The 25,621-nt window shown below is 36.6% G+C and overlaps 1 protein-coding gene across 1 annotated transcript; it reads left to right on the plus strand.

The window, feature by feature from the left end:
- The first annotated feature begins 1 nt into the window (after position 1).
- CENPK (centromere protein K) lies at positions 2-25,239 on the plus strand. Its single transcript, XM_075739442.1, has 10 exons — positions 2-151; positions 2,658-2,759; positions 5,266-5,322; positions 10,916-10,988; positions 15,219-15,265; positions 16,684-16,766; positions 16,890-16,985; positions 17,277-17,406; positions 21,736-21,786; positions 24,727-25,239. Exons 1-10 carry the CDS (start codon positions 149-151, stop codon positions 24,883-24,885), a joined length of 801 nt encoding a protein of 266 aa, XP_075595557.1. The 5' UTR covers positions 2-148; the 3' UTR covers positions 24,886-25,239.
- The last annotated feature ends 382 nt before the right edge of the window (positions 25,240-25,621 follow it).

Raw genomic sequence — 25,621 nt, forward strand, 5'->3', positions numbered from 1 at the left:
ACATCACCTCTCCGCGACACTTCCCATCCCCAACAGCACCCGGTGCCGGTCGCATTAGAAGTGACGCCACAGGACGCAGCCAGTGAACGCGGAGCGCGCGCAAAGGAGGACGCGGGTCGGGCAGAGCCGAGCGCAGCGCGGAGCCGCCATGGTAACGGGCGGGAAGGGGGCGACCACTGGCCTCTGCACCGCGGCCACCCGGCTGCCCTGAGCGCCGCCGCCAGCCCGGGGAAGGGTTCCCGGGTTTCAGTGACGGAGCGGAGCAGCTCCTCGGCCGTAGAGCCGGGGCAGCCGCGGCGCCTTGGGGAGGCTTGCGACCGTTAGGGCGCGGGGCTGCTGGGAAGGGAACGGGCCCTGCCCGCCTGCTCCCGCCTGGCACAAGGCTGCGTTCGGCGTTAGCCTGTGTGGAGTAACCCCCTTTCTCACGTTCTTCTGTCGCTGGTGTAGTTCTGGGGCTTAGGTCAAGGAGAATGGGAGCTCCCTGTCTAACCTCTTTTGTGATGCTATTTGTAGCCTCCTTTTATTCTTCTCCTTCCTAAGGTGAACTCCTGGTTTTCTATCTTACTTCTTTTTCCTATCGGTTTTTCCAGAGCTGCTGTTACTTTCCTTTTTTCATCTGTGAATTTCTTCCAGTAGTTAGTCGTTTTGTATTTGTTAATATAAACATTTCCCATAAAGCTTGGCTGGCATAGAGCCTATAATGCACACTTGTCCCTATGTGTATTTTTACCTAGTTCTAAAATGAGGTAAGAAAGAGTCACATGTCGAAACCGGAACGCATTAATGTTAATAACATGCAAAAAAAAAAAAAGTGTACAGTTTTCAAGTATGGTGTTCAAATAGGAACCTAATTTTACCCTACAGAAATAGGGAAAAACTGCAGGCCACAAGAAAAAACACCTGAACATGATACTTTGGTGTATATAGTTTATAAGGTAAATAACAGCACATTGTTTGGAACCACAAGTCATTTTGGCTACTTTGTTTGGGGTTTTTTGCTAGGTACTCAGAGATTTATATCATGTAATGTTTCCATGTTGATGGATTGTATTACTACCAGGGGGACAGAGAGGGGTAAGACTCTTTGTTCCACCCCAGGACCCCTTTCAAATTTCCAAAGGGTTTTTGGGTTTTTTTTCCCTCCTCACCTTTTGTTCTTTTCACTCAGGCACTCTTAGCTCTGCTGCTGAGCCTTTTTGCCGTGGTGAAAATTATCTGTTCAGGCTCTTTTTTTGTTTATCTCCTTGACAATTTTTAGTCTGAGGAAAAAGTGCATTGCATTTCAACTGCTTAGGTTTTTTATTAGCCTTCTGTGGGGGACTTTGCTGGAGGCATTTCAGAAGTCTTAATAAATTATGTGAACTAGTTCTCTTTATGTTATGGAGACATTCCAAGACTAAAGAAGATAATGATTTTCCTTTGCAAAACCTGTGCTTGTTAGACCTTATCTGATCATGGCAATCCAGATTTTCTAGTGTTCTGGTTTTAATTATTAATGCAACAAATTTTCCAGGAAGGCTTAGTAGAAATATTGCTACCTTTCAGTTCTCTAGAATAATTTCAGTGTTCAGTGAGACATTCTGTTTTTTCTTAGCCACTCTGCTATGACATACTTGAACTTTGGAGGTACTAGTTGTATATTTCCCTCCTTTTAAATTATTCGGTTTTTCAACATAAATTTTTCTGGTGCTGTATTTTTGCTCTGAAAATGAACAAGAGGTTGAGTTAGGAATTTGTGCATCATTAAAAAGGCAGAGATGTTTATTTCTTCTTTAGATCTTTATCTTTTTAAATATCTCTTTTTAGTCTCTAACTATTTGGTGGTCATAGTGATCTGTATAGGTATTTTTAAAGGCTTCCTGCATCTTGTACATCTAGGAAATTTCTGTTGGTCGTTTACACCCCACCCCCCCCCCCCCCCCAAAAAAAAAAAATCCTTTGAATGCCATTTTGGCCCTTCTTGTTTTTCCTTCTTAATTGCTGTTGTTGTTCATGTATCTCTTTATAGATTTAACTAGCATTAAATTTCTCAATTTTTATGTTTTCTATCTGACCCAACAATTTCTCAAACTTTTTAATTTAACTTGAGTTGATTTTTTTCTTGAGTGTCCTGGTGCCCTCTTTCCTTGGTTGCCTGCATATCTTGCAGGTTCTTTTGTTTGTTTTTTTAGTAACCTCCAGAACACTTTAATTTGTTAATCAAAAAAGATTCTGAATTCAAGTTGTCATAAAGAGAAATAGATTAGGACACTTATTGGAAGACAGAGCAGAAGGAACTATGCTTAACAACTTTGCAGATATATGGAAGAAAAGTGTGGCTTTGTAGATTTGAGATTCTCTTATTGTTTCTTTATTCAAGTTGTCAAAATAAAAAATGCCATTGCAGATAATCAAAGCAGTTTTGAAAATTTAGGACTTTGTGATTAGATTTTTAAAAAACATTATTAGTGTCTTCAAATTTTACTATAGTAATATAGTTAGCTGATTTTACTGAATGATTGGGTGATATCTAGAAACATAGGGGAGTTAACTGAAAGTTTTGGATTCAGAGGGATTGCTCTGTTACATATCTGACCTGAAGTAGAAGGTATGATTCAGTAACCTATTAATAATTATTGTGGATCTACATGATAATTGTTCTGTTGGCTTGTTAATAGGCTGAACATTCATCAGAAATCACCAACGGCCCCATTAATCCTGCAGATGCCAAGGAAGAACTCTTGGATGAATGTGAGAGTATTTGGAAGCAGATGGAAGAGGTATGCAAATCACAAATGATAGACTAGATTTGTTGTAAACTTTCCTCAGCATTTTTTAGTTGATCCCCCCCATCCTTCACTGTATGCTTACCTAACCCCCTCCAAAGAAACCACCACAACAAAACATGAGGAAAAAAAAGGGGGGGAGAAGAAAAGATTTTCAGAAAGGCCAAAACTATAAGTTCTGGCAGGGGTGAAGAATGGCCTTGCAGTGTCAAACTTTGTTTACAGTGTGCTGATGTTATGGTTTAGTTAAATAGAATAGGAGTATATGTTAAAACTAGGAAAAATTAAACAATTTACTTGTGTTCGGGTAGTACCAGCACACTGAGACTTTAGATCCTTCTCTCTTTAGCCTCATGCAAGATGGGATTCAACTGCTGTTCACAAGTACTTTGGCTCTTAAAGGAGAGAGAGAATGGGAGGAGAAAGAGGCTTAGAAGGACAATGAAGTTAACAGACACTCATGCAAAATGACAATTATATCCTCAAGAATAAAATTTATTTTTCTTGATATATGACTCAGTAGGCTAATAACATTTCAAAGTGACTTATTTTTATTTACAGGGATCTCAGAAAAGAAAAATTTTAAACAGTTCTGAGGGAATTCTATGCATCTTATAAGATTCTGCTGAGTCTGATGAAAAGTCATGTTCTAAATTATATTCTGAGAGACTTAATTGCTTCACTCAATTTCATGTGGTGTTTATATGCTATTTGCTTGAGTTCTGAGTTTTAGATTCAAATCATTAAAAGTATCAGAAACTGAAGTAAAAATACTTCCAAACTTAAAGTAGAACAAAGTAGAGACAACTGACAGTGCAATAATTTTACAGAATTAGATTTAAAAAAACTTAGGTGATTTTATTTGTTGTTACACGTAAACTTGTCTTAACATTGAAAAAGTGACAGGGAATGCTGTGTCTAGGTTTCTGAAGTACTGTAATAAGCTATCAACAGACGTTTTGTTTGGCACCACTTCAGAGGATGTGAACTTTCTTTGAAATATTCTTATTAGAAGGGAAGTTAGAAAGATTATTATTTTGAATTTAATTGAAAAGCTTTGATATCTTGTATCTCGTTCCCAGCAGCACCAAAACAATACAGGAAGTGATAATGTGCATTGTTTTTAGAAGTTGATAAAAACAGTAGGATTTTTATTACTTTTTGATTGTTGCATCCTGGATGCATGCGTGTTTCAGCAAAAACTTTAAACCACTAATAGTCATTGAATTAGCTTCAAGGTTATATGGTTTATGATATAATGTTCCAATGGTTGAGTGTCAGCATTAGCAGGTTTTATTGGAGAAATCCTATATTGTGTTTTGGTTCCAAAACATTAAAAGCCAGATTTCTAAAGTACTGCTTAGTAGTTCTACTGCTTAGTAGAATACATCCTACCCCATCATGGGGCAGGTTAAATTGCTGATGGTTATAAAACAAAAAAGAGTTTAGCAGGTGTTTCCTGCTGAAGCCTTGGCCATCTGTGGTGGCCTGAATTTAAGACGTGATATACATCCCATTGCAGTCATGGGAGCTGATGTAGTGCACTTCTAAAAATCAGACCATTTCACAGACTAGTTTAGGTTGGAAGGGACCTTAAAGGTCATCTAGTTCCACCCTCCCTGCCATGGGCACAGACACCCTCCACTAGACCACATTGCCCAAAGCCCCATCCAACCTGGTCTTGAACACTTCCAGGGATGGGGCCTCCACAACTTCTCTGGGCAACCTGTTCCAGTGCCTCACCACTCTAACAGTAAAGAATTTCTTTCTAACATGTAGTCTAAATCGACCCTCCTTCAGCTTAAACCCATTCCCCCTTGTCCTGTCACTACACTCCCTGATAAACAGTCCCTCTCCATCTTTCCTGTAGGCCCCTTCAGGTACTGGAAGGCCACAATAAGGTCTTCCCGAAGCCTTCTCTTCTCCAGGCTGAACAATCCCAACTCTCTCAGCCTGTCCTCATAGGAGAGGTGCTCCAGCCCTCTGATCAGCTTCGTGGCCCTTCGTGGTTCTGAAGTGTACAGTATATTGCCCTAAATTAGTTAAAACTAAAAATGTGTATTGTAACATGTTTGCTCTGTTTGGAGAGCCAGAATAGTAACAGCGAGTGTGTTAACTTCTTAGCAGCTTTCCTATTCAGCCTTGTCCATGACTCTCTCTTCCCACTTTCTCATGGTTTTTATCTGTTCAGTGTGTTTCCCCATATCGACTTTTCCCTCATAACTTGCCTTTTTCATCAAATTATGCATCTTTCTTTTCTTTGCTGCTACTTTTCTACTTTCAATTAGTTGAAGTTCTACTTTTTTTTACTGTGGTATAATTTAAAAATATTTCTTAATTTGTTGTTCTGGGTCAGGCTCTGAGGGATGTGGTAGAAGCCAAGTCAAAACTTTTTTTCCTATACTAAAAACCTTGTCGGAATTTCTAAGCTTCATGTTTTGTTCTTACAAAAGAGAAGAGTAAGTAAACAATGTTTGTGTTTCATTTGTTTTCTGCCAAGTGTCAGAGCAAGCTAAGGCTTCTAGGAGGAGAAACACTGCTAAAATCGAATGCCAAGGTAAGACAGGTTTTTTTTATTCTCCTCAAAATATATCTTTTTCTGTAAAGATATGGAGTTCTTCCAAAAGAAGGAAACTAAATTATCTTCACTATTCTCTAAAGCTGACAGTTTTATTAACTTTGAAGCTGTATTCTGAAGTACGTGTCTAGCAAATACTGAAAAGTTACATTTATATATAGCAAAATGGTTACATGCAGTCCTGCCACACAAGTGATAAATGACTAACATAGGCAGCCAAATGGAGGAGTGTCTAACTTCAATACCCATTTGGACTATTTACTGATCAGTGTATATGTAATTTGTGAAACTTTATATTGATCCTTTTAGTTTTACTCTGGAACTTCATATTTGCACATTACAGTTGTTCCCCATTTATGGTTATCATTGGGAAACTGATGTGTTTGAGTTAGAAGTGAACTAAGTGATGCTGAGAGCATGAGCTCCTGTATCCCTCAAATTTTGGGGAACATGCAAGAATGCGGTGCTGGCTCACTGTCTAGTTTTTTTAAAATTCTAAATAGGAAGCTTTAAAATAGAATTTATATGAGGACCCCAAATTTGGAAAGTATAAATAGTTAACATTCGGCTGCTTGGGTGAAATATATAGCTCTTATAAATTTCCATCTTATGTGACTTCAGTAAGACTATTCTGATGGCTAATTCAATACACTTGACTGAATAATTAATAAAAAGAGCACTTTTCTTCAGAGATGTATCTGTCAAATACATTCAGATGTTTAATTACTATGTCATTACTAACATTAATCTCTTGCTAGTAATAAACTATATTCTAAACTATTATTTAATCAGAATAAATAAATGAAGATGCATATTCAAATAGATAAAATATAATCTTTTTCTTCTTTTATGACTGAATAAAATCCTATAAGGAGAAATAAATTTTGTATAACTTTAATTGAGCGTAGACTGAGGTTTTTATGTTTCTTTGCAGCTTTACTGACACACATTATACCCTTGTAATTAAACTTTCAAGATATACTTTTTCTTAAACTGTCTTTACTGCTAAGGCCAGCCCTCAGGAACCTCAGACCCTGGAGACAGGAGAGAAAGTATGGACAAAGGAGGACCCTCCCTTGATTGAGGAGGATCGAGTTAGAGAACATTTAGCCAAATTCGACATCCACAAATCCATGGGCCCTGACAGGATGCACCCACAAGTGCTCAGGGAGCTGGCAGATTATTGCTAAGCCACTCTCCATCATCTTTGAAAGGTCATGGAGAACCGGAGACGTGCCTGAGGACTGGAGGAAAGCCAATGTCACTCTAGTCTTCAAAAAGAGCAAGAAGGAGGACCCAGGAAACTCCAGGCGAGTCAGCCTCACCTCCATCCCTGGAAAGATGATGGAACAGCTTATTCTGGGGGTCATCAATAAGCCTGTGGAGGAGAAGGAGGTTATTGGGGTGGTCAGCATGGATTCACCAAGGGGAAATCATGCCTGACCAATCTGATAGCCTTCTATGATGGCATGACTGGCTAAGTGGATGAGAGGAGAGCAGTGGATGTTGTGTACCTTGACTTCAGCAAGGCTTTTGACACCGCCTCCCGTAACATCCTCATAAGCAAGCTTAGGAAGTGTGGGTTGGGTGAGTGGACAGTGAGGTGGGTTGAGAACTGGCTGAATGGCAGGTCTCAGAGGGCTGTGATAAGCAGTGCAGGGTCTGGTTGGAGGCCTGTAGCTAGTGGTGTGCCCCAGGGGTCAGTGCTTGGTCTGGTCTTATTCAACATGTTCATCAATGACCTGGATGAGGGGACAGAGTGCACCCTCAGCAAGTTTGCTGACGACACTAAGCTGGGAGGAGTGGCCAACACATCAGAAGGCTGCGCTGCCATTCAGCGAGACCTGGACGGACTAGAGAGTTGGGCAGAGAGGAACCATATGAAATTCAACAAGGGCAAGGGTAGGATCCTGCACCTAGGGAGGAATAACCTCAGGCACCAGTACAGGTTAGGGGTTGACCTGCTGGGAAGCAGCTCTGCAGAGAAGGACCTGGGAGTCCTGGTGGACAGCAAGCTCTCCATGAGCCAGCAGTGTGCCCTCGTGGCCAACACAGCCAATGGTATCCTGGGGTGCATTAAAAAGAGCGTGGCCAGCAGGTCGAGGGAGGTTATCCTCCCCCTCTACTCTGCCCTGGTGAGGCCACGTCTGGACTTCTGTATCCAGTTCTGGGCTCCCCAGTTCAAGACAGACAGGGAACTACTGGAGAGAGTCCAGCAGAAGGCTATGAGGATGATGAGGGGACTGGAACATCTCTCATATGAGGAAAGGCTGAGAGAGCTGGGTCTGTTTGGGCGGGAGAAGACTGAGAGGGGATCTCATCAATGCTTATAAATGTCTAAAGGGTGGATGTCTAGAGGAAGGGGCCAGACTTTTCTCAATGGTGCCCAGTGACAGGACAAGGGGCAGCGGGCACAAACTGGAACTCAGGAAGTTCCATCTGAACATGAGGAAAAAGGTCTTCACTCTGAGGGTGACCGAGCACTGGAACAGGCTGCCCAGAGAAGTTGTGGAGTGTCCTTCTGTGGAGATACTCAAAACCCATCTGAACATAATCCTGTGCAACCTGGTCTAGGTGGTCTTGCTCTAGCAGAGGGGTTGGACTAGATGATGTCCAGAGGTCCCTTCCAACCCCTACCATTCTGTGATTCTGTCATAGCAAGACAATGATTAAATGGAGTTGAAAAGTGAAGATTAAATTTATTTAATTGATTGCACTTCACGATAGAAAATAGGGAGGAGAGGAAAAGCTCATGTTATATTCTCTGTCAGCAACTTTCATGGGATCTTCCTGCAGCCCTAACACAGGCACTTATATTGATCCAGGAAACTACAGAATGTTAGTCTAACTTCAGTCCCTGAAAAAAATATGGAGAAGATAATACTAGGTCCTATTCAAAGATATTTACAGAACAATGCAGTCATCAGGCACAGTCAACCTGGTTTCACAAAGGGAAAGTCCTGTTTAATTAATTTGATAGCCTTCTATGATTATGTCACCTGGTTAGTGCTAAGGGAAAGGTGGTGGATGTAGTTTTTTATGGATTTTTAGTAAGGCTTTTGATAACTGTCCCTGACAGCATCCTTCTGAACAAGCTGTCTAACTGTGAGATGAGCAGGTTCATGGTTTGCTGGGTGAAGAACTAGCTGGACGGCATGCCTCAGAGGGTTGTAGTGAATGGGGCTACCTCTGCCTGGCAACCAGTCACCAGCAGTGTTCCTCAGGGCTCAATTCTGGCGCTAGCTCTGTTCAGTGTATGTATCAACGATCTGGATGCAGGAGTTGAATGCACCGTTAGCAAGTTTGCTGGTGATACCGAACTGGGAGGTGCTGCTGACTCTCTTGAGGGACAAGAGGCCTTGCAGAGGGATCTAGATAGATTGCAGCATTGGGCATTCATCAATGGCATGACATTTAACAAGAATAAATGTTGGATTCTGCACCTGGGATGAAGTAATGCCGGGCACAAGTATAAACTGGGAGAAGAGTGCCTGGAGAGTAGCCCTGCAGAAGGGGATCTGGGGTGGTGGGTGGTTGATGCTAATCTCAATATTAGCCAGCAGCATGCCCTGGCAGCCAAGAGGGCAAACTGCATCCTGGGGTGCATCAAACAGCATAACCAGATGGCGAAGAGGTGACTATCCCACTGCATTTAGTGTTGGTGCAGCATCACCTGGAGTACTGTGTGCAGTGCTGGGCCCCACCATTTAAGAAGGATGTGAAGGTCCTTGAATGTATCCACAGGAAGGCAACAGAGCTGGTAAGAGGGTTGGAAGGCATGAGCTGAGGGCTCTGGGTTTGTCTAGTTTGGAGAAAAGGAGGCTGAGGGGCAACCTCATGGCTCTCTGCAGCTTCCTGAGGAGGGGAAGTGGGGAGGGAGGTTTTGTCATGTACTTTTCCACTTTGGCTCAGCTTGGATGATGAAATATTCTGGTAATTTCCACCAGTTGTGTGGACTCAGAACTTTTCTGGCATCTCCCCATTTTGGGCCATGGCTCACGTACAGGTGTACCAGGCTGTCAGGAGGTGATCGATTAGCACTATTGTTCCAAAGTAATGAGGGAACAAGAATGTCACAGCCATTCAAGCACAGGTGTACCAGGCTGTTCTTGCTACCAAGTGAGCAAGAACCAAACACATTAAAGGGACGCCTTGACGCTCTGGTCTGCTGTTCAGGTTTGTGGCTCAAAAAAAGGGGAGAAATTGTGCCAAGTACTGAGCAGCTCAAGATGGGGGGGGGGTTGCACCACCACAGGACTGATTCTGCTCTGTGATGTGATAGATTACTTACTGAGCACCATATTTTTCTAGGAATGTATATAGGGCATGAGAGAGAGACATCTGATGTACATATTTGGTGTATTTGTCTGTTGAAAAGGCGGTCCTTGATTTAAGGTTGCCGAGTGATAGTGTTAATTTATTTGAAAGTTTTTCATCCAGTTACTGTACTATCCAGAATGTTTTTATCAAGTTTAAAGAAACAGAGAATGAACTGATGGTATTGTCAAAAGTAGTGCTCCATTACAAAAGAGATGACACCACCTGATCTAGAAAATGAGAAATGTTTGTATGGTGATTATTTCTTTTGGTTTGGGTTTGTTTTCCTTTATTTTAAAAGGTTATCTTTTGAAGATGCACTTTACGAAGTTATTTTGAGTAGTGAAAAGCTAAGCTTGTCAGTTCTTGATATTTTTATTATAAGAACTTGGCTGATGATTCTTAGCATATTTATCTCTTTTTAGTTGATGAAAGCCAAATGCAATCTGCAGTGCTTTTTATGGAATGCTTGGCCATATCAACAGTACTTTTGTATTTAAATGTATGATTAATTTCTTATCAGATTACTAGCAATATGATATCTATATGTAATTTGAAATGTATCTGAAGAAAAGTTATAGGTGTAGTACTCAGTTTCAGGAAGTGAAATAGTAATAATATATTCTTTCTCTAGAGCATGGTAAGATACTAAAATAAGTAATTTTTTTAAAATCTAAGGTTGTTTAGTTTGGTTTTTTTAATGAACTTTTCTGAACTGGTGTTTTTTTCTTATTACTCCTATATTTTCAGTGATTATAGTGAGGTAGAGCACTAGTTCTAGACCGTTTTTTTGTTGAGTCCACAGATGTGGTTTTGATAGAAGATTTATTTGACTACTGGCTTTTTTGGAAGCCAATCTTTTGTTTAGTCATCACATATCAAGCACAATCCATTTAACCTTAAATGTGTATCGGCCATGGATCTAAAGAGGAGTGGGGATGTGAGATATTGTCATTGTTTCCAGTGGCTCATCTTTAGTTGTGGTCATTGCCTGATGTGACAGAGGAAGTTAGGGGGGTAAATGCCGACTCTGACTAGTTCTGGTTTCCCCCTTTCGAAAAAAGAATAAAAATGTTTCTTAATCCTTCCAAGTGGCTTTTTAAATCTTTTCAAGGAGTAAGTGGTCTATTGTAATAGATGCTCTTTTGTTTTCTGCTGTATAAACTTAATAATTGAATTTCTATCCTGGTCTATCTCATTTTACTCCAATGAAACTGAACACACTTCAATAGATGCTTCTTTTCTTGTTATACAGCATTCCTTGTCAATGATGCGAGTGAAAGCTTTAGCAGCGGAACATTATCAATGGCAAAAAAGAATTCCTGAAGGTAAGTAATGGCTTCCAGGTAGGGTATACTCGTATAAACTTCTGCAAAGTCTCTTTCACCTAGGCATCTTAAGCTGTGGATATATTGAATGTCTGCTGATTGTATTTTCATACTGTAACTACTTAAAAGTTAAATACTTCCCACAGTAGCATGATTTTTCATTTCTGTATTCTTTTTGCACTTCAGCTCTAAGTGAATTCAGAATTCAAAGTGAATTCTACTGTAACTTACTCGTATGATTCTGGACAAATAAATGCATGATTCATATCACCATTCATCAGTCAGTTAAATGGAAAAATAACTGTTAGCAGATCTAACAAAATAATAGAAGTTCATAATGCTGTTACCCACCTTCAGGTTTCTCCTTTCTGTGATTGTTTCTTCTCCATCTTTCATTTGTATTTCCTTTTTAGGACAGAACTTCTTTGGCAAAGAAATTTTGTCTTCATTTTGTCTTTTAAGAAGCTGATTTATTTTTTTTTATCTTTGCAAGTATTGCTAATAAATAACAATAATTTATGCAGATATATTTTTAACCATACCTCTGTTCATTTTTTTTTTATTAATACTTCACAAAATGTGTTGTATTATGAAAACTGAAACTTTGAAGTAACCATTAGTAGTAAGCCCATTAGACTGTAGTAAAATATCTAGCTTGGATTTAACAGGGGTCAAAGATTTCAGGTCAAGAAAAGGTGGTGAAAGACACTTCAGTTTAAAAACATAGGAATCTAGATCACTTACCCTGAGAAGCACAATCCCACTGAGACAAGTGGTAGCTCTTGTATTTGTTAGGCATTATCAGTCAAAAGATATAAATTCCTCGGTTCTTCAAAATTCTTTTTGCACGTTAGCATCGTTGCCAACTGCTTTCACTCTATTGCAAGGCTGATGTGGCCAGACACTGAAAATAAAGCCATTCAGAATATAAGTGTGAGTAAAGTAATCTTTTTTTTCAGATGTCCTATTTGGAGACTCCTAAAACAGTTCACACTACACTATCCATATTACGATAGCACTCACTGTTATTTCTCCTGTGAAGGAACTGTCAGCACCTTTCAACGCAGTAAAACTTACTAGTTAATCTTTAAATGGATACATTGACACATTTGACTATATTTATGCCAGAAGAGGCTTGGGGTTTTTTAGTGTTCACAAAATGATAGGAATGTGTTCTAGAGAACAAGTGGCAATTTCCAATATTTTGTCATTTGGCTAAATTGGAATGCATTTTCAGATGAACATTAAAGTCACTTCTCCAGGTTCTTTCAAAGTTCATGTACTTGCTGCATATTGTGATCAAATAATAGGAGCTAGAAAAAAATATTTCTTCTTTCTTATAAATATTGTTGCTCTATTAGAATAAATTCATAGTTCATGTGTTTTTTGTAAGTCCGTCTTTAAGAATGGTCAGCCTTAAATGCTTCTTAGAGGTATGTAGACAAATAGTATGACATCGAATGAATTTGGTAAATACTGGTTCTTAGCTGCTGCTCATGAATAAGCTGCTGGCTTAAAGCAAATTAATTGAAAGCACTTATAGTTTTTATCTGGCTAAAATACCTGGAGATGTTAGGTTTTCTTACTAAAATATGTAATTATTTTAAACTTTAAGCTATTTGCTTAAAAATATTCTTGGGGCTTGACCTATTTTTATTGGCTTGCTGACTTGCTTTGCTCAACCATTCTTTTTTGTTCACAGGTGATAAGATTTATTATTAGAAATCTTAATTTTGTACTAGAGAAATGATCTATGCATATTATAATGCAAATAATACTTTGCAGCCAAAGCTTTGTCTTTTTGGCTACCTCTCTGAGGGAATAAAAAAGAAATTGCTGCTAAGAATTTGAATGGAGCTATAGTGCTTGTATAAAAATGAAGAGTCTGCTGTGCTTACATCTTCTATGTCCATCGTGGCTCCTTTCTACTTACTGTTTGTTTTGAAGGAGGAATTAATTAATTGAAAACATTGTCTTAATTTATCTGAATAAGAATAGCATGCATACTAATTTCATACAATTTACTAATACAGCATGAATGTCTGGCTGTCTTGTTATTTTGATTGCTGCTTTTAGTAGTGGCCAGTTCAATTCTTGTAAATGAGGGCCTGTCAGCATTTCAATTTTAAACATTATTTTCAGAGGTTATAACTTGGCAGTTCTACATTTCTTTGGGCACAATATTGGCAAACAGACTTAAATCCACAATGCAAATTTTATTTTTTCAAAGCTTTTACTTTAGTCTCTTATTCTTTCTCAATTTCTGGTACTACTTATATAGCTCTAGAGCTGCTAAATTAGCTAAATTAAAATTTTTTAACAAGCATTTGGCTCGTAAAAATAGAATTTAACTTCTACCTTTGCAAAAGAAGGAAGTGGAAGCAACCATATTTTAAACCATATAAACTACTTGTGGTCTCTGCCTAATTTCTATTTTTCTTTGCAAATACCAGTATTCTGCCAAATGCCTCTTATTTTAATAGGAGTTTCTGTATAAACATATGCATGTAGTTGTTTTTACATTCCTAGCATCTGGTAGTATTTTGCTTAGTAATTGTACTATGTATCACTAGACAATTCTGTTTGACTTTTGATTTTTTTCTTCAAATGTAGCTGAAAAAGCTTAACTGATAGATAGAGCAACGTGTGTTCTTTGCAGTAGCAGCTGCCATAAATGTGTTGTCCCAGTGTCTTAGATCTGCACTGTTCCTTCACTGATACAGGGTTAGTGATTTCTTTCCTAGGAAGATGTGGCCTTTTATTCTGATACTCACACTATATGAATATTGAATGGGAAGCGCATATTCAGGATCAGGTATCTAAAAAAGAAGAATTGATAGAAACGAATAGGAGAAATTGGTAATTCCAGGTAGTGAGGGCTCATGATAATCTGGGCAGGGGAGTTGTATGGATTTCTTCAAATATACCAGCGAATGTGAATAAAACTACACCAATTCATTTTATCATGTGTATGTAGGATATTCATGTCATTAAAGAAGTCTTACTCGAATAATAACACAGACTGCTACCTCCCACAGCTCTTAAACACAAGCTTGATTTGGGAGCAATCAAATTTTGTGGCACGATTTAGAGACAGTAATTCTCTGTGTAAAAGACGGTTTACTGTGATGTAATTTAATGCATTTTGAACTCAGTAGTTTTGCTGATTTTCATCTCAGAACACTGCTTTTAAAACTACTAAGTTAAGGCTTCTCAAACTTTGTGGAGATAAAAACTATGAAATTACCAAAACCAGTATTTATAAATTTATTAAATCAACTGTATTGTGTTTAGGTGCTATTTAATGCTTTTATGAGAGGATTAAGCATTTTCCTTTTTGTTAAAGGAAAAGCTTTTAGTGAAGTAATTGTATTTAAGATTACAGATTTGGAGCCCAAGCTTGGACAAAAACTATCCAGTCATATTAAGTTTTAAATCAGTTAAAGTAGCTTTCATTTCTTCTGTTAATAGATTCAAATGCTTCACTTTTTCAAAAGTCATACGGTTATGCAGATGCTGCAAGTTGACATGGAACTGAGATTCGATTGGAGTCCATCAAACACTATCAAACACAAAAATTCACTTTTTATTCAGAAAATTCATGAACCATAAATCACTGTGTTTTGCAGAAGCATTCTGGGGAAACATTACCACATCTTTGAACAATATCATACTTTCCCTTAAGTCCTGCTGTTGCTCAGGGTTGGAGTTAGGATATTGGCCTTGCTGGGCCTTTCATCTCCTTACATGTAGCTTTCCTTGTGAACAGTAAGCATAGTGACATGCTTTTTAACTTCTTCAAATCTGATAGGTTTTACAATCCTGATCAAGCATTTGGGAAGCTGTTTAACAAGGGATTGGAAGGGTGGAAGAACTTGATTGCCCACATTGGTAATGTTGATGGAATCCCTTCCACTGAAAAAATCAGGCTTGCTTGTCTTGAAGTATGACTGTACTATGCGTTTCAATATTATGTATCTGAACTAGTTCAGGAATAAAAAATTAAAAATGCAGAAGCATTAACACCACCCATTTTCCAGTCTAATTTAAATTGCTGAAAAGTGACAGTAGGTTAGCTCAGCAGGACACCACAAAATGTGGTTAAACTGCTGCTGACAGCCAAGCTAGTTTTTTAGAGGCTGTACAAGTTTCTCTGTAGCCAGGCTGCTTTTCAGTGTAAACAAGTCTATATCAACCGATGCAGAAAACCTAATTCATTTTATTTTTCAGTAATTTCTGCCCATCCAGATGTACTGTTAGCATTAGGAAAAGAAGAGGTAAGTCTTTTTGTTTGCTGAGATAATAAAATTTCATTGAAAAAAAAAAAGAAAAGTGTATACAATTGCTGCATTTTCCTATGACTTCTCTTGTGGTGGACTACTGCTAAGATATTGTGTATGTTTCTTCAGGCATTGTTCTGTTTTTCTTCCCCTGCATTATAACTACTAAAATTTCCTAGTTGTAATGAATGATCTTTTAAACAAAGATTTGTTTATATATTGCATTTCATACTTGATATAAAATAATGTCATGTTAAGTGTTACACTGAAGAATCAGTATTCTGAGATCTAGAGTTCTGTGGCAATAATTTACAAATAATTTGTTGAATTTTTCCAGCCTTGGAAGAAAGAGCGAATCAAGAATGTCATGGGGTAGCTTTATACTATATTGATTGGACATTGGTATGCAACATGACCTGAGAATATTCTTGTGGATGTGGCTTAAAAAAAACCCCAAAACAAACAAACCCCAAAACTTTTTTTGTTTTCTTCTTCCAAGCAGCTTTCCTTCCTCTAGTATCACTCACAACTGAACCCAACTGCTGTTAAGAGCCGCTATTAACAAGGGTTTTTTGTTACATACTTTCATTTCACTGTATTGCTATGGCATGTTTGATCTGATATCCTATTTTGTGGCCTATTTTGTTGAGGATTCAGATTTTTTTTCAGGTGTTGCATATATAGAGCATATTTGCTTCTGTAGAATATTTTCACAATTTTTATTTCTTTGAGCTACGTATAAAAGTTCTTATAGTTTGTATGGAAGGACACAAAATACACCTAAAGCATAGGTTTATATTTAAAAAAACCCATAAACTACTTTGTAGCAGATAATGTATTAATGAAAGACCCAGTTCACTGAGAGTCCACTGTTTCCTATTTTCAGCAGTGCATGTAACTTCTGGCTGCAGTAGTCTTATTTCTCCTGCTTTCCTCTCCCAGATGTGTCTCTATCACTAAGAACCATTTAGTTAATGTATGCAATTAGTCTTTCCTTGCAGCATTGTTGTTTTCTGAGTGCTGTACATTTTATGTTGGTGCAACTAGCATGGATTCATTCTTGGAAACAGCTGCAATGATTTAGAGAATGCAGCCTTGGTGCTGCAGATGTTTTCTCCTCAATCTTTTCATCAGATGAGCAGTTCATGTTTGTGCTCCATAACCCACTTCAGGTAAAATCAACTGTGTTGTTTTACAGAGCTTCAATAAGACACTAATGGGCAACTGGTGACAGTATTGTTTTAAATAGCCCCAACTGGATTTTAAAATAGTGTATCACTCTATAGCCATATTTCTTAAGAAATTCCAGATAATACTGTCTCTCTTTAACAGATTTACGGATGTAACCTTACATAGAACAAATACTACAGACTGCGCTACTTGCGAACTGTAGGTTTATTTTTACTATTTAATAGTTGCAGAAAGTAAAAAGTGATCTTGAAATGGTGCTGACAACACTTCAGTTAAAGAATAAAAATCTGGAAGAAGATCTGAAAAGGTAATACAATAATTTGGACTTACAAATGCTGTAAGCTTTTTTAACCATGCTTTTTGGGGGTTTTTGACTGTCCAGGAAAACTATTTATCTGTTGTGCCATTTCCTACTTTTCATGTTTCAAAGAGAGCAGCAGTGGCACAAGGAACAGGAGCAGATGCTAGATACTCTTAATGACATTGAAGAGGAAAAAACTCAAGTTGAACAATTTTGCAATAAAAGGTATTTCTACAGCGCTGTTTTTATATTGAAGCATTTAAATATCAACAAGAGCAAATGAGCAAACAAACTCTTAAAACATACTCCTTGTTTGTTAAATAGATCAAATAATAACTTAGTAATCCATAGTTGAAACATGGAAAATATTGCTACTCTGCTTATATCCTGTGATTCAAGATTTTGAACGTATAACAATAGAAAATAAGGGATTTTTTTACTTAAGAATAACTTTTTAATTATTTTACTGAATTTCATATTCTATTGCTATGTTTTTACTATTAATTTGAACACTAGAGCATGTTATGAACTGCACAGTAAATTGTTGAAGCTAAAGTTATATAAGGAAGAACTCTTGAGTGCTCTGGGTGAATTCCTAGAAGAACATTTTCCCCTTCCAGAGAAACATGGAATTGCTGAAAAGAAGGTAAGATTTTCTTAACTGTTAAATTTGGAATGTTCAATTTCTAATCAATTAGATGCAATATCTTTTCTAAGTGACTAGCACAGAATCTGCAGTTATATTTTGAAATAATTATCGTTCTTACAGCTGATCCTTTAGGTTTAATTGATATTTTTCAGGTTGGTTTATATTATTTAAGGCTTTTCCCAGCTGGATATTTTCTTTTTAATGCATTTATCCTTTACCCAATGAGATGCATAGCAATGTATTGTATTTCTTACTGAACTGCAAGCTGTGCCAAATTTCAAAATGGTGAGGGGTTCACTCCAAATTGTTCCATTTTCTTTTTTACTGGACTAGGCAAGTGGATTCATATTTTCCTTGGCAAAGCAAATTTTAATTGTCTAACAATGTTTTTGGAACAATAATAAGGACAAGTGTTTATAATTACAGTGTAGTTTGGAATGTTAACCATTGGTTTCTGTTCAGGCAAACTGGGCCAAAAATTATCTTAAAACTTTAGGGGAAAATAGTCAGTCAGGGAGTATTTTGCATAATAAATTCAAAGTCTGCAGTAAAAATAAACCTTTTACCATTACTATTTGAAATAATAGTTACAAAAAAAGACGGGTTGATTTTGATTTCAGACACACTTAAGAATACAGAAATAGAAATTATTTCTTTAATCCAGTTCTGTGTTATTTCAGACAACCACATTACATCATTTCTTTAATATTATTGAGCTCCATTTTAAAACTAATTATTTTTGTTAATATTGTTTCTACTGGGGCTTGTTCTAGTGCCTCAGTACTCTGGGTAGAAACTGCCTCCTAACTTCCAGTCTAAATTTATTCATATCTAACACAGATCCATGTATTCCTATGCCAGTATTGTCCTTAGAATAGCTCTTTTTCTTTCTTGTATTTATTCCTCCTGAGGTATTTATAGAAAGCAATCTTATACGCTCTCTTTGTTTTGCTACTTGAACTAGCAGAGCTTTCTTGTTCTTCTCCTGTAAGATAATTTTTTTCAGTTCTCTGGCTTATCCTAATACTACTAATTTTCTATATTTGTTTCCACTTAGATTCATCTTTTTTTGGAACCTGTTAAAAAACAGTATTATAAACAAAAGTACTAGTTGACAGTCATCACAAAAGCAACTTATTACACCCTTGTCTTTTTCTTCCCGTTATTTCCGACTGATGAACTCTGAGCTTATAATTTAAAAAAAAAACAACTTGGTTTTGCACAGAAATACATATTTTGCACATAAAAATACCAAATGGAGTCTTCAAGACATCATGTCCATTTTCAAAGTCTTATTGAACCATCTTCAAATATCTTATTCTATCTTAGTTCTTCTGCATATCAATGCCTTCCAGTTTCCTGCTATTACTAAATATGATGCATTTTGTTCCAACATTAAGAAATTAAAGCTTCAGGGATTTTCATTAACAGTCATCTTTCAATTATGTATTTCTTGATTTCAGCCTGATGTCATCTTCCTATTTGCAGGTTCTTATTTATCTTGCAATTGTTCTAGGACATGCCTCTTCAAACACTAATGACTTTTCAAGATGCATTTTAAGTGTTTGTCCATTTTTCCATAGATGTCATTGTTATTTCCTTACAATGTATATTTCCTATAATGAGATACACCAACTTCTTTACTCCCATTTATGTGATGTCGTAGAAAAATCTAGGCTGGAAGTGACCTCTGGAAATCTTCCATTTCAACACCATCATCAAGGTAGTGCCAATGTCAGAGTTGGAGTGAGTTGCTCATGGTCATATCCAGCTGTGTTTTAAATATAAGAAACAGTGAATTCATGTGTGTTTCAGAAATCTGATCAAGATTTTATGTAAAATGTCCTGCCCCAGAGCAAAATCAGCTGCTTGAATTTTCTCAGCTTCTGTTATACTGACTGTCAGAAATTCTAACTAGGTACCCAACCTTCATCTCTCTTCCATGCAATTTTCCTTATTAAAATCTAAAGAAAAAAATAATGACCCAAGATGTTTGGAATTAATCAACCCTTCCTGTGCTCACAGAAGCCACCTTCTACCATTGTTTTTTTTCTTTTTAATTTTACTTAGATGTAAAATTTATTTTGACAAATTTCCAAGCAGGGTCTTATCTTTTCCTAGTTTTAATTTTATTTATGCATTTCCTGAACTCTTAAACACAGTTTGTCTTCTTTCTTTTTTACTCCTTGTGAATTCATAGCTGCTTCTATATCTTTTCACTCAGTTCGGTTTCATGGCTCAAGTGCAGGTCCCCTGTAATATGCATCTAAGTGATTAACTGTGAAGGCAGAAGAGACAGCCATTTTCACCTTTATTATTTTCTTTATTGTGTCAGAAATAGAAATTGACAGCATTAGCAATGAAATTTGCTGCTACATTGATTGGGGGTAACGTTATTCGCATCTGCTGTCAGCTTGGCTCGACGCTCTGGAAGCACTGACCTCTTAACTCTGTTCATCAGGAATTTTGCTTCACTTCATGGAAGCTTCCTGTGTTCTCAGTAGTTCTGCGTGAGGACGCGTGTGCGGGTCTGACGCGTGAAGGGCACAGCTCCAGTGTAGTGTGAAGTGCTCCAAGCCTCAACATTACGGTTCCACCCTCCTTTTACCAGGCACCTGCGTCTGGGACTGGGAGGGAAGACTGAATCACAGCAGCCCAGGTTAGCTTCTGTTGCCATGGCCCAACACCTTTAGTATAGGTAGTGATTGGGGCAAAAATTATCTTGTATTTTAAATCTTGGATTAAAAAAAAAACACTTTTTTTTTTTTTCCCTAAGTTGAGAAATATGAAACGTCATGTGTTGAGGAGTATTCTTTATGCCAGTCTATATCATGGAAGGAAGGAATAGGTACCTTTCAGTTTAAATAAATAAATGCTGAGCATCCTGCTTAAAAGTGGCTTTACAAGCTTTAATTAATTAGAGGTACTTATTATGTTGATGACACTTAACATATGTAAGTATTATAATTTTACAAAACAATATACACAATGTATATTATAAACCTAGCAAAATGTTTGCTAGTTCTATGAGAGTGCAAACCTCTTTGCACTAATATCCTCAGGATTTTATTCTTTGTGTATCAGTTCTAGTAATTACTGAAGTCATAACCTAATTTCAACTTTGTAATAGGTTGAACCCACTACCTAAGTTACAAAGTAATATTTTTGGCCAGGGAAATACGACAGCCCAGGCTACAGAGTATCATCAGGATTGCTCCGAGGAAGCTTTTGCAGCTTCTTAGCATAGATTCTATTTCCTCAGCCTAATATCAAGATAAAGGGACAAAGATAGGCATTATTGAGCCCTAGCTCCATAGTTTGCAACATTTCTGTGGAGCTGGTAGTATGCCCCCCTTACAGCTTTCTGAAGGTGAAGAATATTAGGAACTGTGACTAGAAAAAAGAAGCCAGAACTTGCCTTTCACAAATTCTTCTGTATTGCTTGTATTCTTCTGTTCCAGAAGTGGAGTTTGTATAAGGTGCTGCACAGCTGTTAATATCTTAGAACTTAAGTTGACATATTCAACAGCACTGCTGTGTTATGTCCTTTATTTTGTTGAAGGGGAAGAGGAAGGGGGGAAAAAGGATAAAAATGAAAAATTGAATCACGTTCACCATGTAACAGCACAAGCAGTTTTGTCAGCATTGCTGTCTAAGGAATTCATAGAATCATATTCATGTTAATTTATAGGCAAATGGCTAGATTTGCTTGCTACAAATGAAAATAAGTAATTTTCTAACGGATTGCTGTACAAATGATATTTTATCAAAGACTTTTTAAAAAAATTTTTAATTATTCTATTTCTTAAGCTTTACCAATTTTTTTAATTGAAGTCAGAGTAAAAGTAAACAAATAGTCATCAGCTAATCATGAAAAAGTATTAAGGCACTATGAACTCAAGTGCTGAGCTGTGTCAAATTTGCATTGTAAACATCTTTCTGAAGTTCAAGAAAAATGTTATTTTTTTTCCTAACAGGTCATATTCACAGGATGTTTTGCACTGTACTACATTTATAAATATGATGTACTTGGTTTTATTTAAATGCAAACCAAGGTAGATATACTATGATCACTTAAGATTAATCTTTTTTAATAATTAATTCAAAAAATATTACATTTGAAGTGTATAATATTGAACTGGTAGATGAATGATTTAAGTACTACCTTGTATTTTTGTCATGACTAAATCTACATAAAAGTTTTCATCTGTTGTGTACTATGCAATCAAATAATTGTATGATTATTTTTATTTGTCAATTAACACTTTTCCTGACCATTGAATTTTGGTTTCTCTTTATTTGGTGGGGGAGTAGTTATCTTTGCAGAATTCTGAAAAGCCAGCTGTAGAACTGGTAACACTGCATGAAATTTTAGAGGTAAGATGGGGTTTTTATGTAGAGATTTGGGGAAATTTCCAATACTCAGATCTGATCATAATATCTTAATAAGTTAATAAGATAAATAACAGTATATGACATAAGGTTAAGATCATTAATTGAAAAGTAGAATGTTAATTGAAAAGTAGAATGTTAGGTCAGATTTCTATTTTATTTCCTATCAAATTAAGACCCCAATTTCTTACAAGAGATGTGGCAATAATTCAGATAACTAAATCTTCAGTTTAAGCTGGAGAATAATTATCCCTTATTTCTTAATTTTATAATGATTATTTTAAAGAAGTTTTATGAGCCTTAGTGGCTATTATTAGGGGAGACAAATGCTATGCTTAACAAAAATATCAATTTTTCCATTTCATGCTATATTTTGTACCGTTTCAATAGAAGTATTTCTGAAATATACAATAACAGTTATAGAAGGACCACTTAATGTGTAGTCTTGTGCATTAACTGGGTTATCCTCTCATATGAGGAAATAGATGATTCATGCATTTCTAATTCATTTTATAAGTATGCTAGCATTGCTTAGTGTGTATTTTTAATCACAGTGCAATTTATAAATTTGAATTGCAAAGCATAATTTTGAAAGAGCTTTAAAAATCTTTTCACTAACATTGTTCCTTCTTGTCTGAAAAGTAGCATTGGAAGTGAAAATTCCTATTCCCACTCCATCCTCACTGTTCAGGCAGTTGTAGGCATCTATGTGTAAGATCTCCATGGCGGGGGGGAAATGTTTTTTCCTGAGGGAAAACTTGATGAATAACAACTTTCTGGTATTAAGATGCTATGATCTGGTCACTATGACATTGTTGTACTTTAGTTTAAAGCCCAGACTTGGGGCTTACATCATCAAAATCATTTTACATGCTTCAAGTATCTCAGCATGCCTATTAATGCCAAATTAGGCAGAGCTTGAAAACAGATCAGAATTTAAAATAGCCACATTCTCTATGGAATTGAAATTTTAAAGCTGTTCTAATGCATTAAAATTGCCCTTTGTATTTTTCTGACATTGTTAATCTCCTCAAAATGTGAACACATCCAAGTAATGTCTAATTTCCATTTGGAAGAACATACTACTCCCAAAAATTCAGACTTATTTTTAATTTAAACTATCTTGGTGTAAACTGTCAATGTCCCTTATCTTTGTTTTATGGGTGTTTTGGTTTTTTTGTTGAGCAACTTGGTTCTAGCTTCAAGTGCCTGTTAAATTTCAAGTGTTTTCTTAGATAGAGATAACAGTTTCTTAAAGAGACAAATGCAAAGTCATCTCTGTGTTATAATTACAGATTTAGGATTTGCTGTTGTAAAAACATAATTCAGTCACAGAATCACAATCAGTGCATGTGTTCCTAACCATGTCTCCTCAATCCCCATGTGTTTTGTTAGATAATGAAGGTGTACATTTTTAATAAATCCACTTTGACGAGCTAGGTGTATACATTTGTATTATTTAGGTATATGAGTAGCAACTTCATTAAATTAGCATAAGTAGTAAGAAAGCAGTAAAATCTTTTCTCATGCAAACCTCAGAATTTTTATTATACTACTTTTTATTCCAGTAATGAGCTGTAATTTTTAAAAAATGTAGTAATTTTTTTCCTTTTAAACAGTTAGAGGATTATTCCTTTCTGATTGATAATTTAGTGAACTAGCTTAAGATTTGAAAGACTGTTTACAGTACAATTGTATGTAAAATTACAGCCATAAAGGCTATTTTGAAATATCAGATGTCAGAAAAGACTTAAGTCTAAACTCATCTAAAAGTAATACATTTGGAGTAAGTATTCAGAATTGGGGCATATAAGTAGAAAAGACAAACTGGAATAATTCTTTGGAATGTTTGGAAAAAGAACAGCAGTATTTTTTTTTTTTTTCCAAATGGGTCAAAAAAAGTAAAGTCTGGTAGTGAGATTTTGAGTTTTTCTTTAGCAGTCAAGACATATTTTGTAGCTACTGAAATTAGGAAAGCTATAACATGTAGAACCTCTGAGTAGAAAGATGAAATATCTGGGATGAAGAGAGAGCACCATGGAATGGGTAAGATTATGAGGGCATAAACATGGTCTCCAAGATCAGAGAAAGAACTGTCAAAACTGATCTTTGTTTTCTAATTCTGTTAATAAATTCTGTATTTAGATAAGAAACAAAGGAGAAGTAAGGAAGCATCAAGAGGAGAAGAATTGTTGAAAGTTGCTTGTCATGCCCAAATGAGAAGTAATAACAATTTGGATAATACATTTATGAGATGAGCAAAAAGATTTGGTGTGCAAGCATAGTGAAGTTAAATTAGGACTACAATACTTAACTTTTCACAGTTATTTATTTCTAACAATAACTACAGAAGGACACAAAATACAGGAAAAAGAATTCTTCCCAATCTAAGGAGACAATTTTTTTTTAGCTTATTGGTGCAATGAAATTTTGAAAAATTGTAAGATGGACATTCTTCTCTGCTAAAATCTGAAAGATTGAGGGACAGTGATTTGTTAACAGTAAGTAGTTACAGTTTTGAGGCAAGTGATTCCCAAAATCCAGCTTTCCCTCTTATTTAATGCTTTTAGTCTTGATACTCAAATACTGATTTAAAGATTAATCATTTAAGGATTTACCACCTTCACGTTCAGACTTTTTAGGCATTTACAGTTACACTATCTAAAATCCACCAAGAATTTTTGACAGATGGTGAAAAACTTAGTCTAGATAAAAGCAGAACTCCAGTTCTATTTTTTACATCAAAATACATGTAATGAAGTTAATTGGAAGTGCTTTGTTTTACTTCTACCTGGAACAGGTCTTGTATTTCTTTTATTGCCTACATAAGTGTATCATTAGAATCATTCGTATAAATTTCGTTAAAGGAGATAAAAATCTAGCTGTTTTGTTCATTTCCTAAATCTTATCCTTTTGATCTTCCAGACTCTCATAAACAAATTAATGAGCACACCACATGAACCCTATGTAACAATCACTGACTCGTTTTGGCCACCTTATGTTGAGCTGCTGCTGCGATACGGAATTGCCATGAGACATCCAGAAGATCCAGGCAGAATGCGCCTAGAAGCCTTTCACATGTAGCCTGACCTACATGTTTATTTCAAAACAAGATAAACCACCAGTACTCTTACTTGGGGGCTAAGACATATTTTATGATGAGGGTTTTTTGCAGTCTCTTCTTAACGGATGATTTTATTTTTATTATTTTTAATAAAATGTGTATTTAGTCAGGGTATGCAATATGAACAAAGACAAAAAATTCTACTTTTAACTGCTCGTAGTTACAGTCAGCTTTCAGTTTTACAGCAAGTGATGCCAAGATTTGCATTGTGGAGGACTGTTTTAGCTGTTTTAATAAGATGCAAATTCAGATAATAGACAAAGTAAAGATGTTTAACAGTCCTTTTTAATTTAAAAATCATGCTTTATACATGACTTTTCTCTTTTGTGTTCATTTCTTAGATTGCTCTAATTCTTCTCAATTTCCTTTAGTATTTTGTTGTACTCCGTAGAGGCAAAATTTGAAGTAACTCAGCTCCTCCTGTACATGGCCATGCAAACTTTTGGAACTAACAGTGAAGTATCATCTCAAGAATGTGGGGGGTTTTGTTCCAGAGCCTTTGCAAACAAATTTATTGGCTTTAAGATAAACACATAGGAAAGCTGACAGATCTGTGGCGGAGCGCTCCAGCACAGTGCACAGGGGTTTCCTAAACCAGGGGAACGTTGTGGGGAGCTGAGACACCCGCCAGGAACCTGTGTGACAGCAGCTGACGAGACCTGGACAGGGCCAGGAGCAATGGCAGCCAAGCCCCCT

This window comes from Balearica regulorum, chromosome Z (genome assembly GCF_011004875.1).
Source record: "Balearica regulorum gibbericeps isolate bBalReg1 chromosome Z, bBalReg1.pri, whole genome shotgun sequence".
Lineage (NCBI taxonomy): Eukaryota > Metazoa > Chordata > Aves > Gruiformes > Gruidae > Balearica > Balearica regulorum.

What these genes read in the sequence shown, in the direction of transcription:
- CENPK (XM_075739442.1), top strand. An exon ending in TGCTAAAATCGAATGCCAAG is followed by an intron (nt 5,323 to 10,915) that starts GTAAGACAGGTT and finishes CTTGTTATACAG; the next exon opens with CATTCCTTGTCAATGATGCG. An exon ending in CACTGCATGAAATTTTAGAG is followed by an intron (nt 21,787 to 24,726) that starts GTAAGATGGGGT and finishes TTGATCTTCCAG; the next exon opens with ACTCTCATAAACAAATTAAT.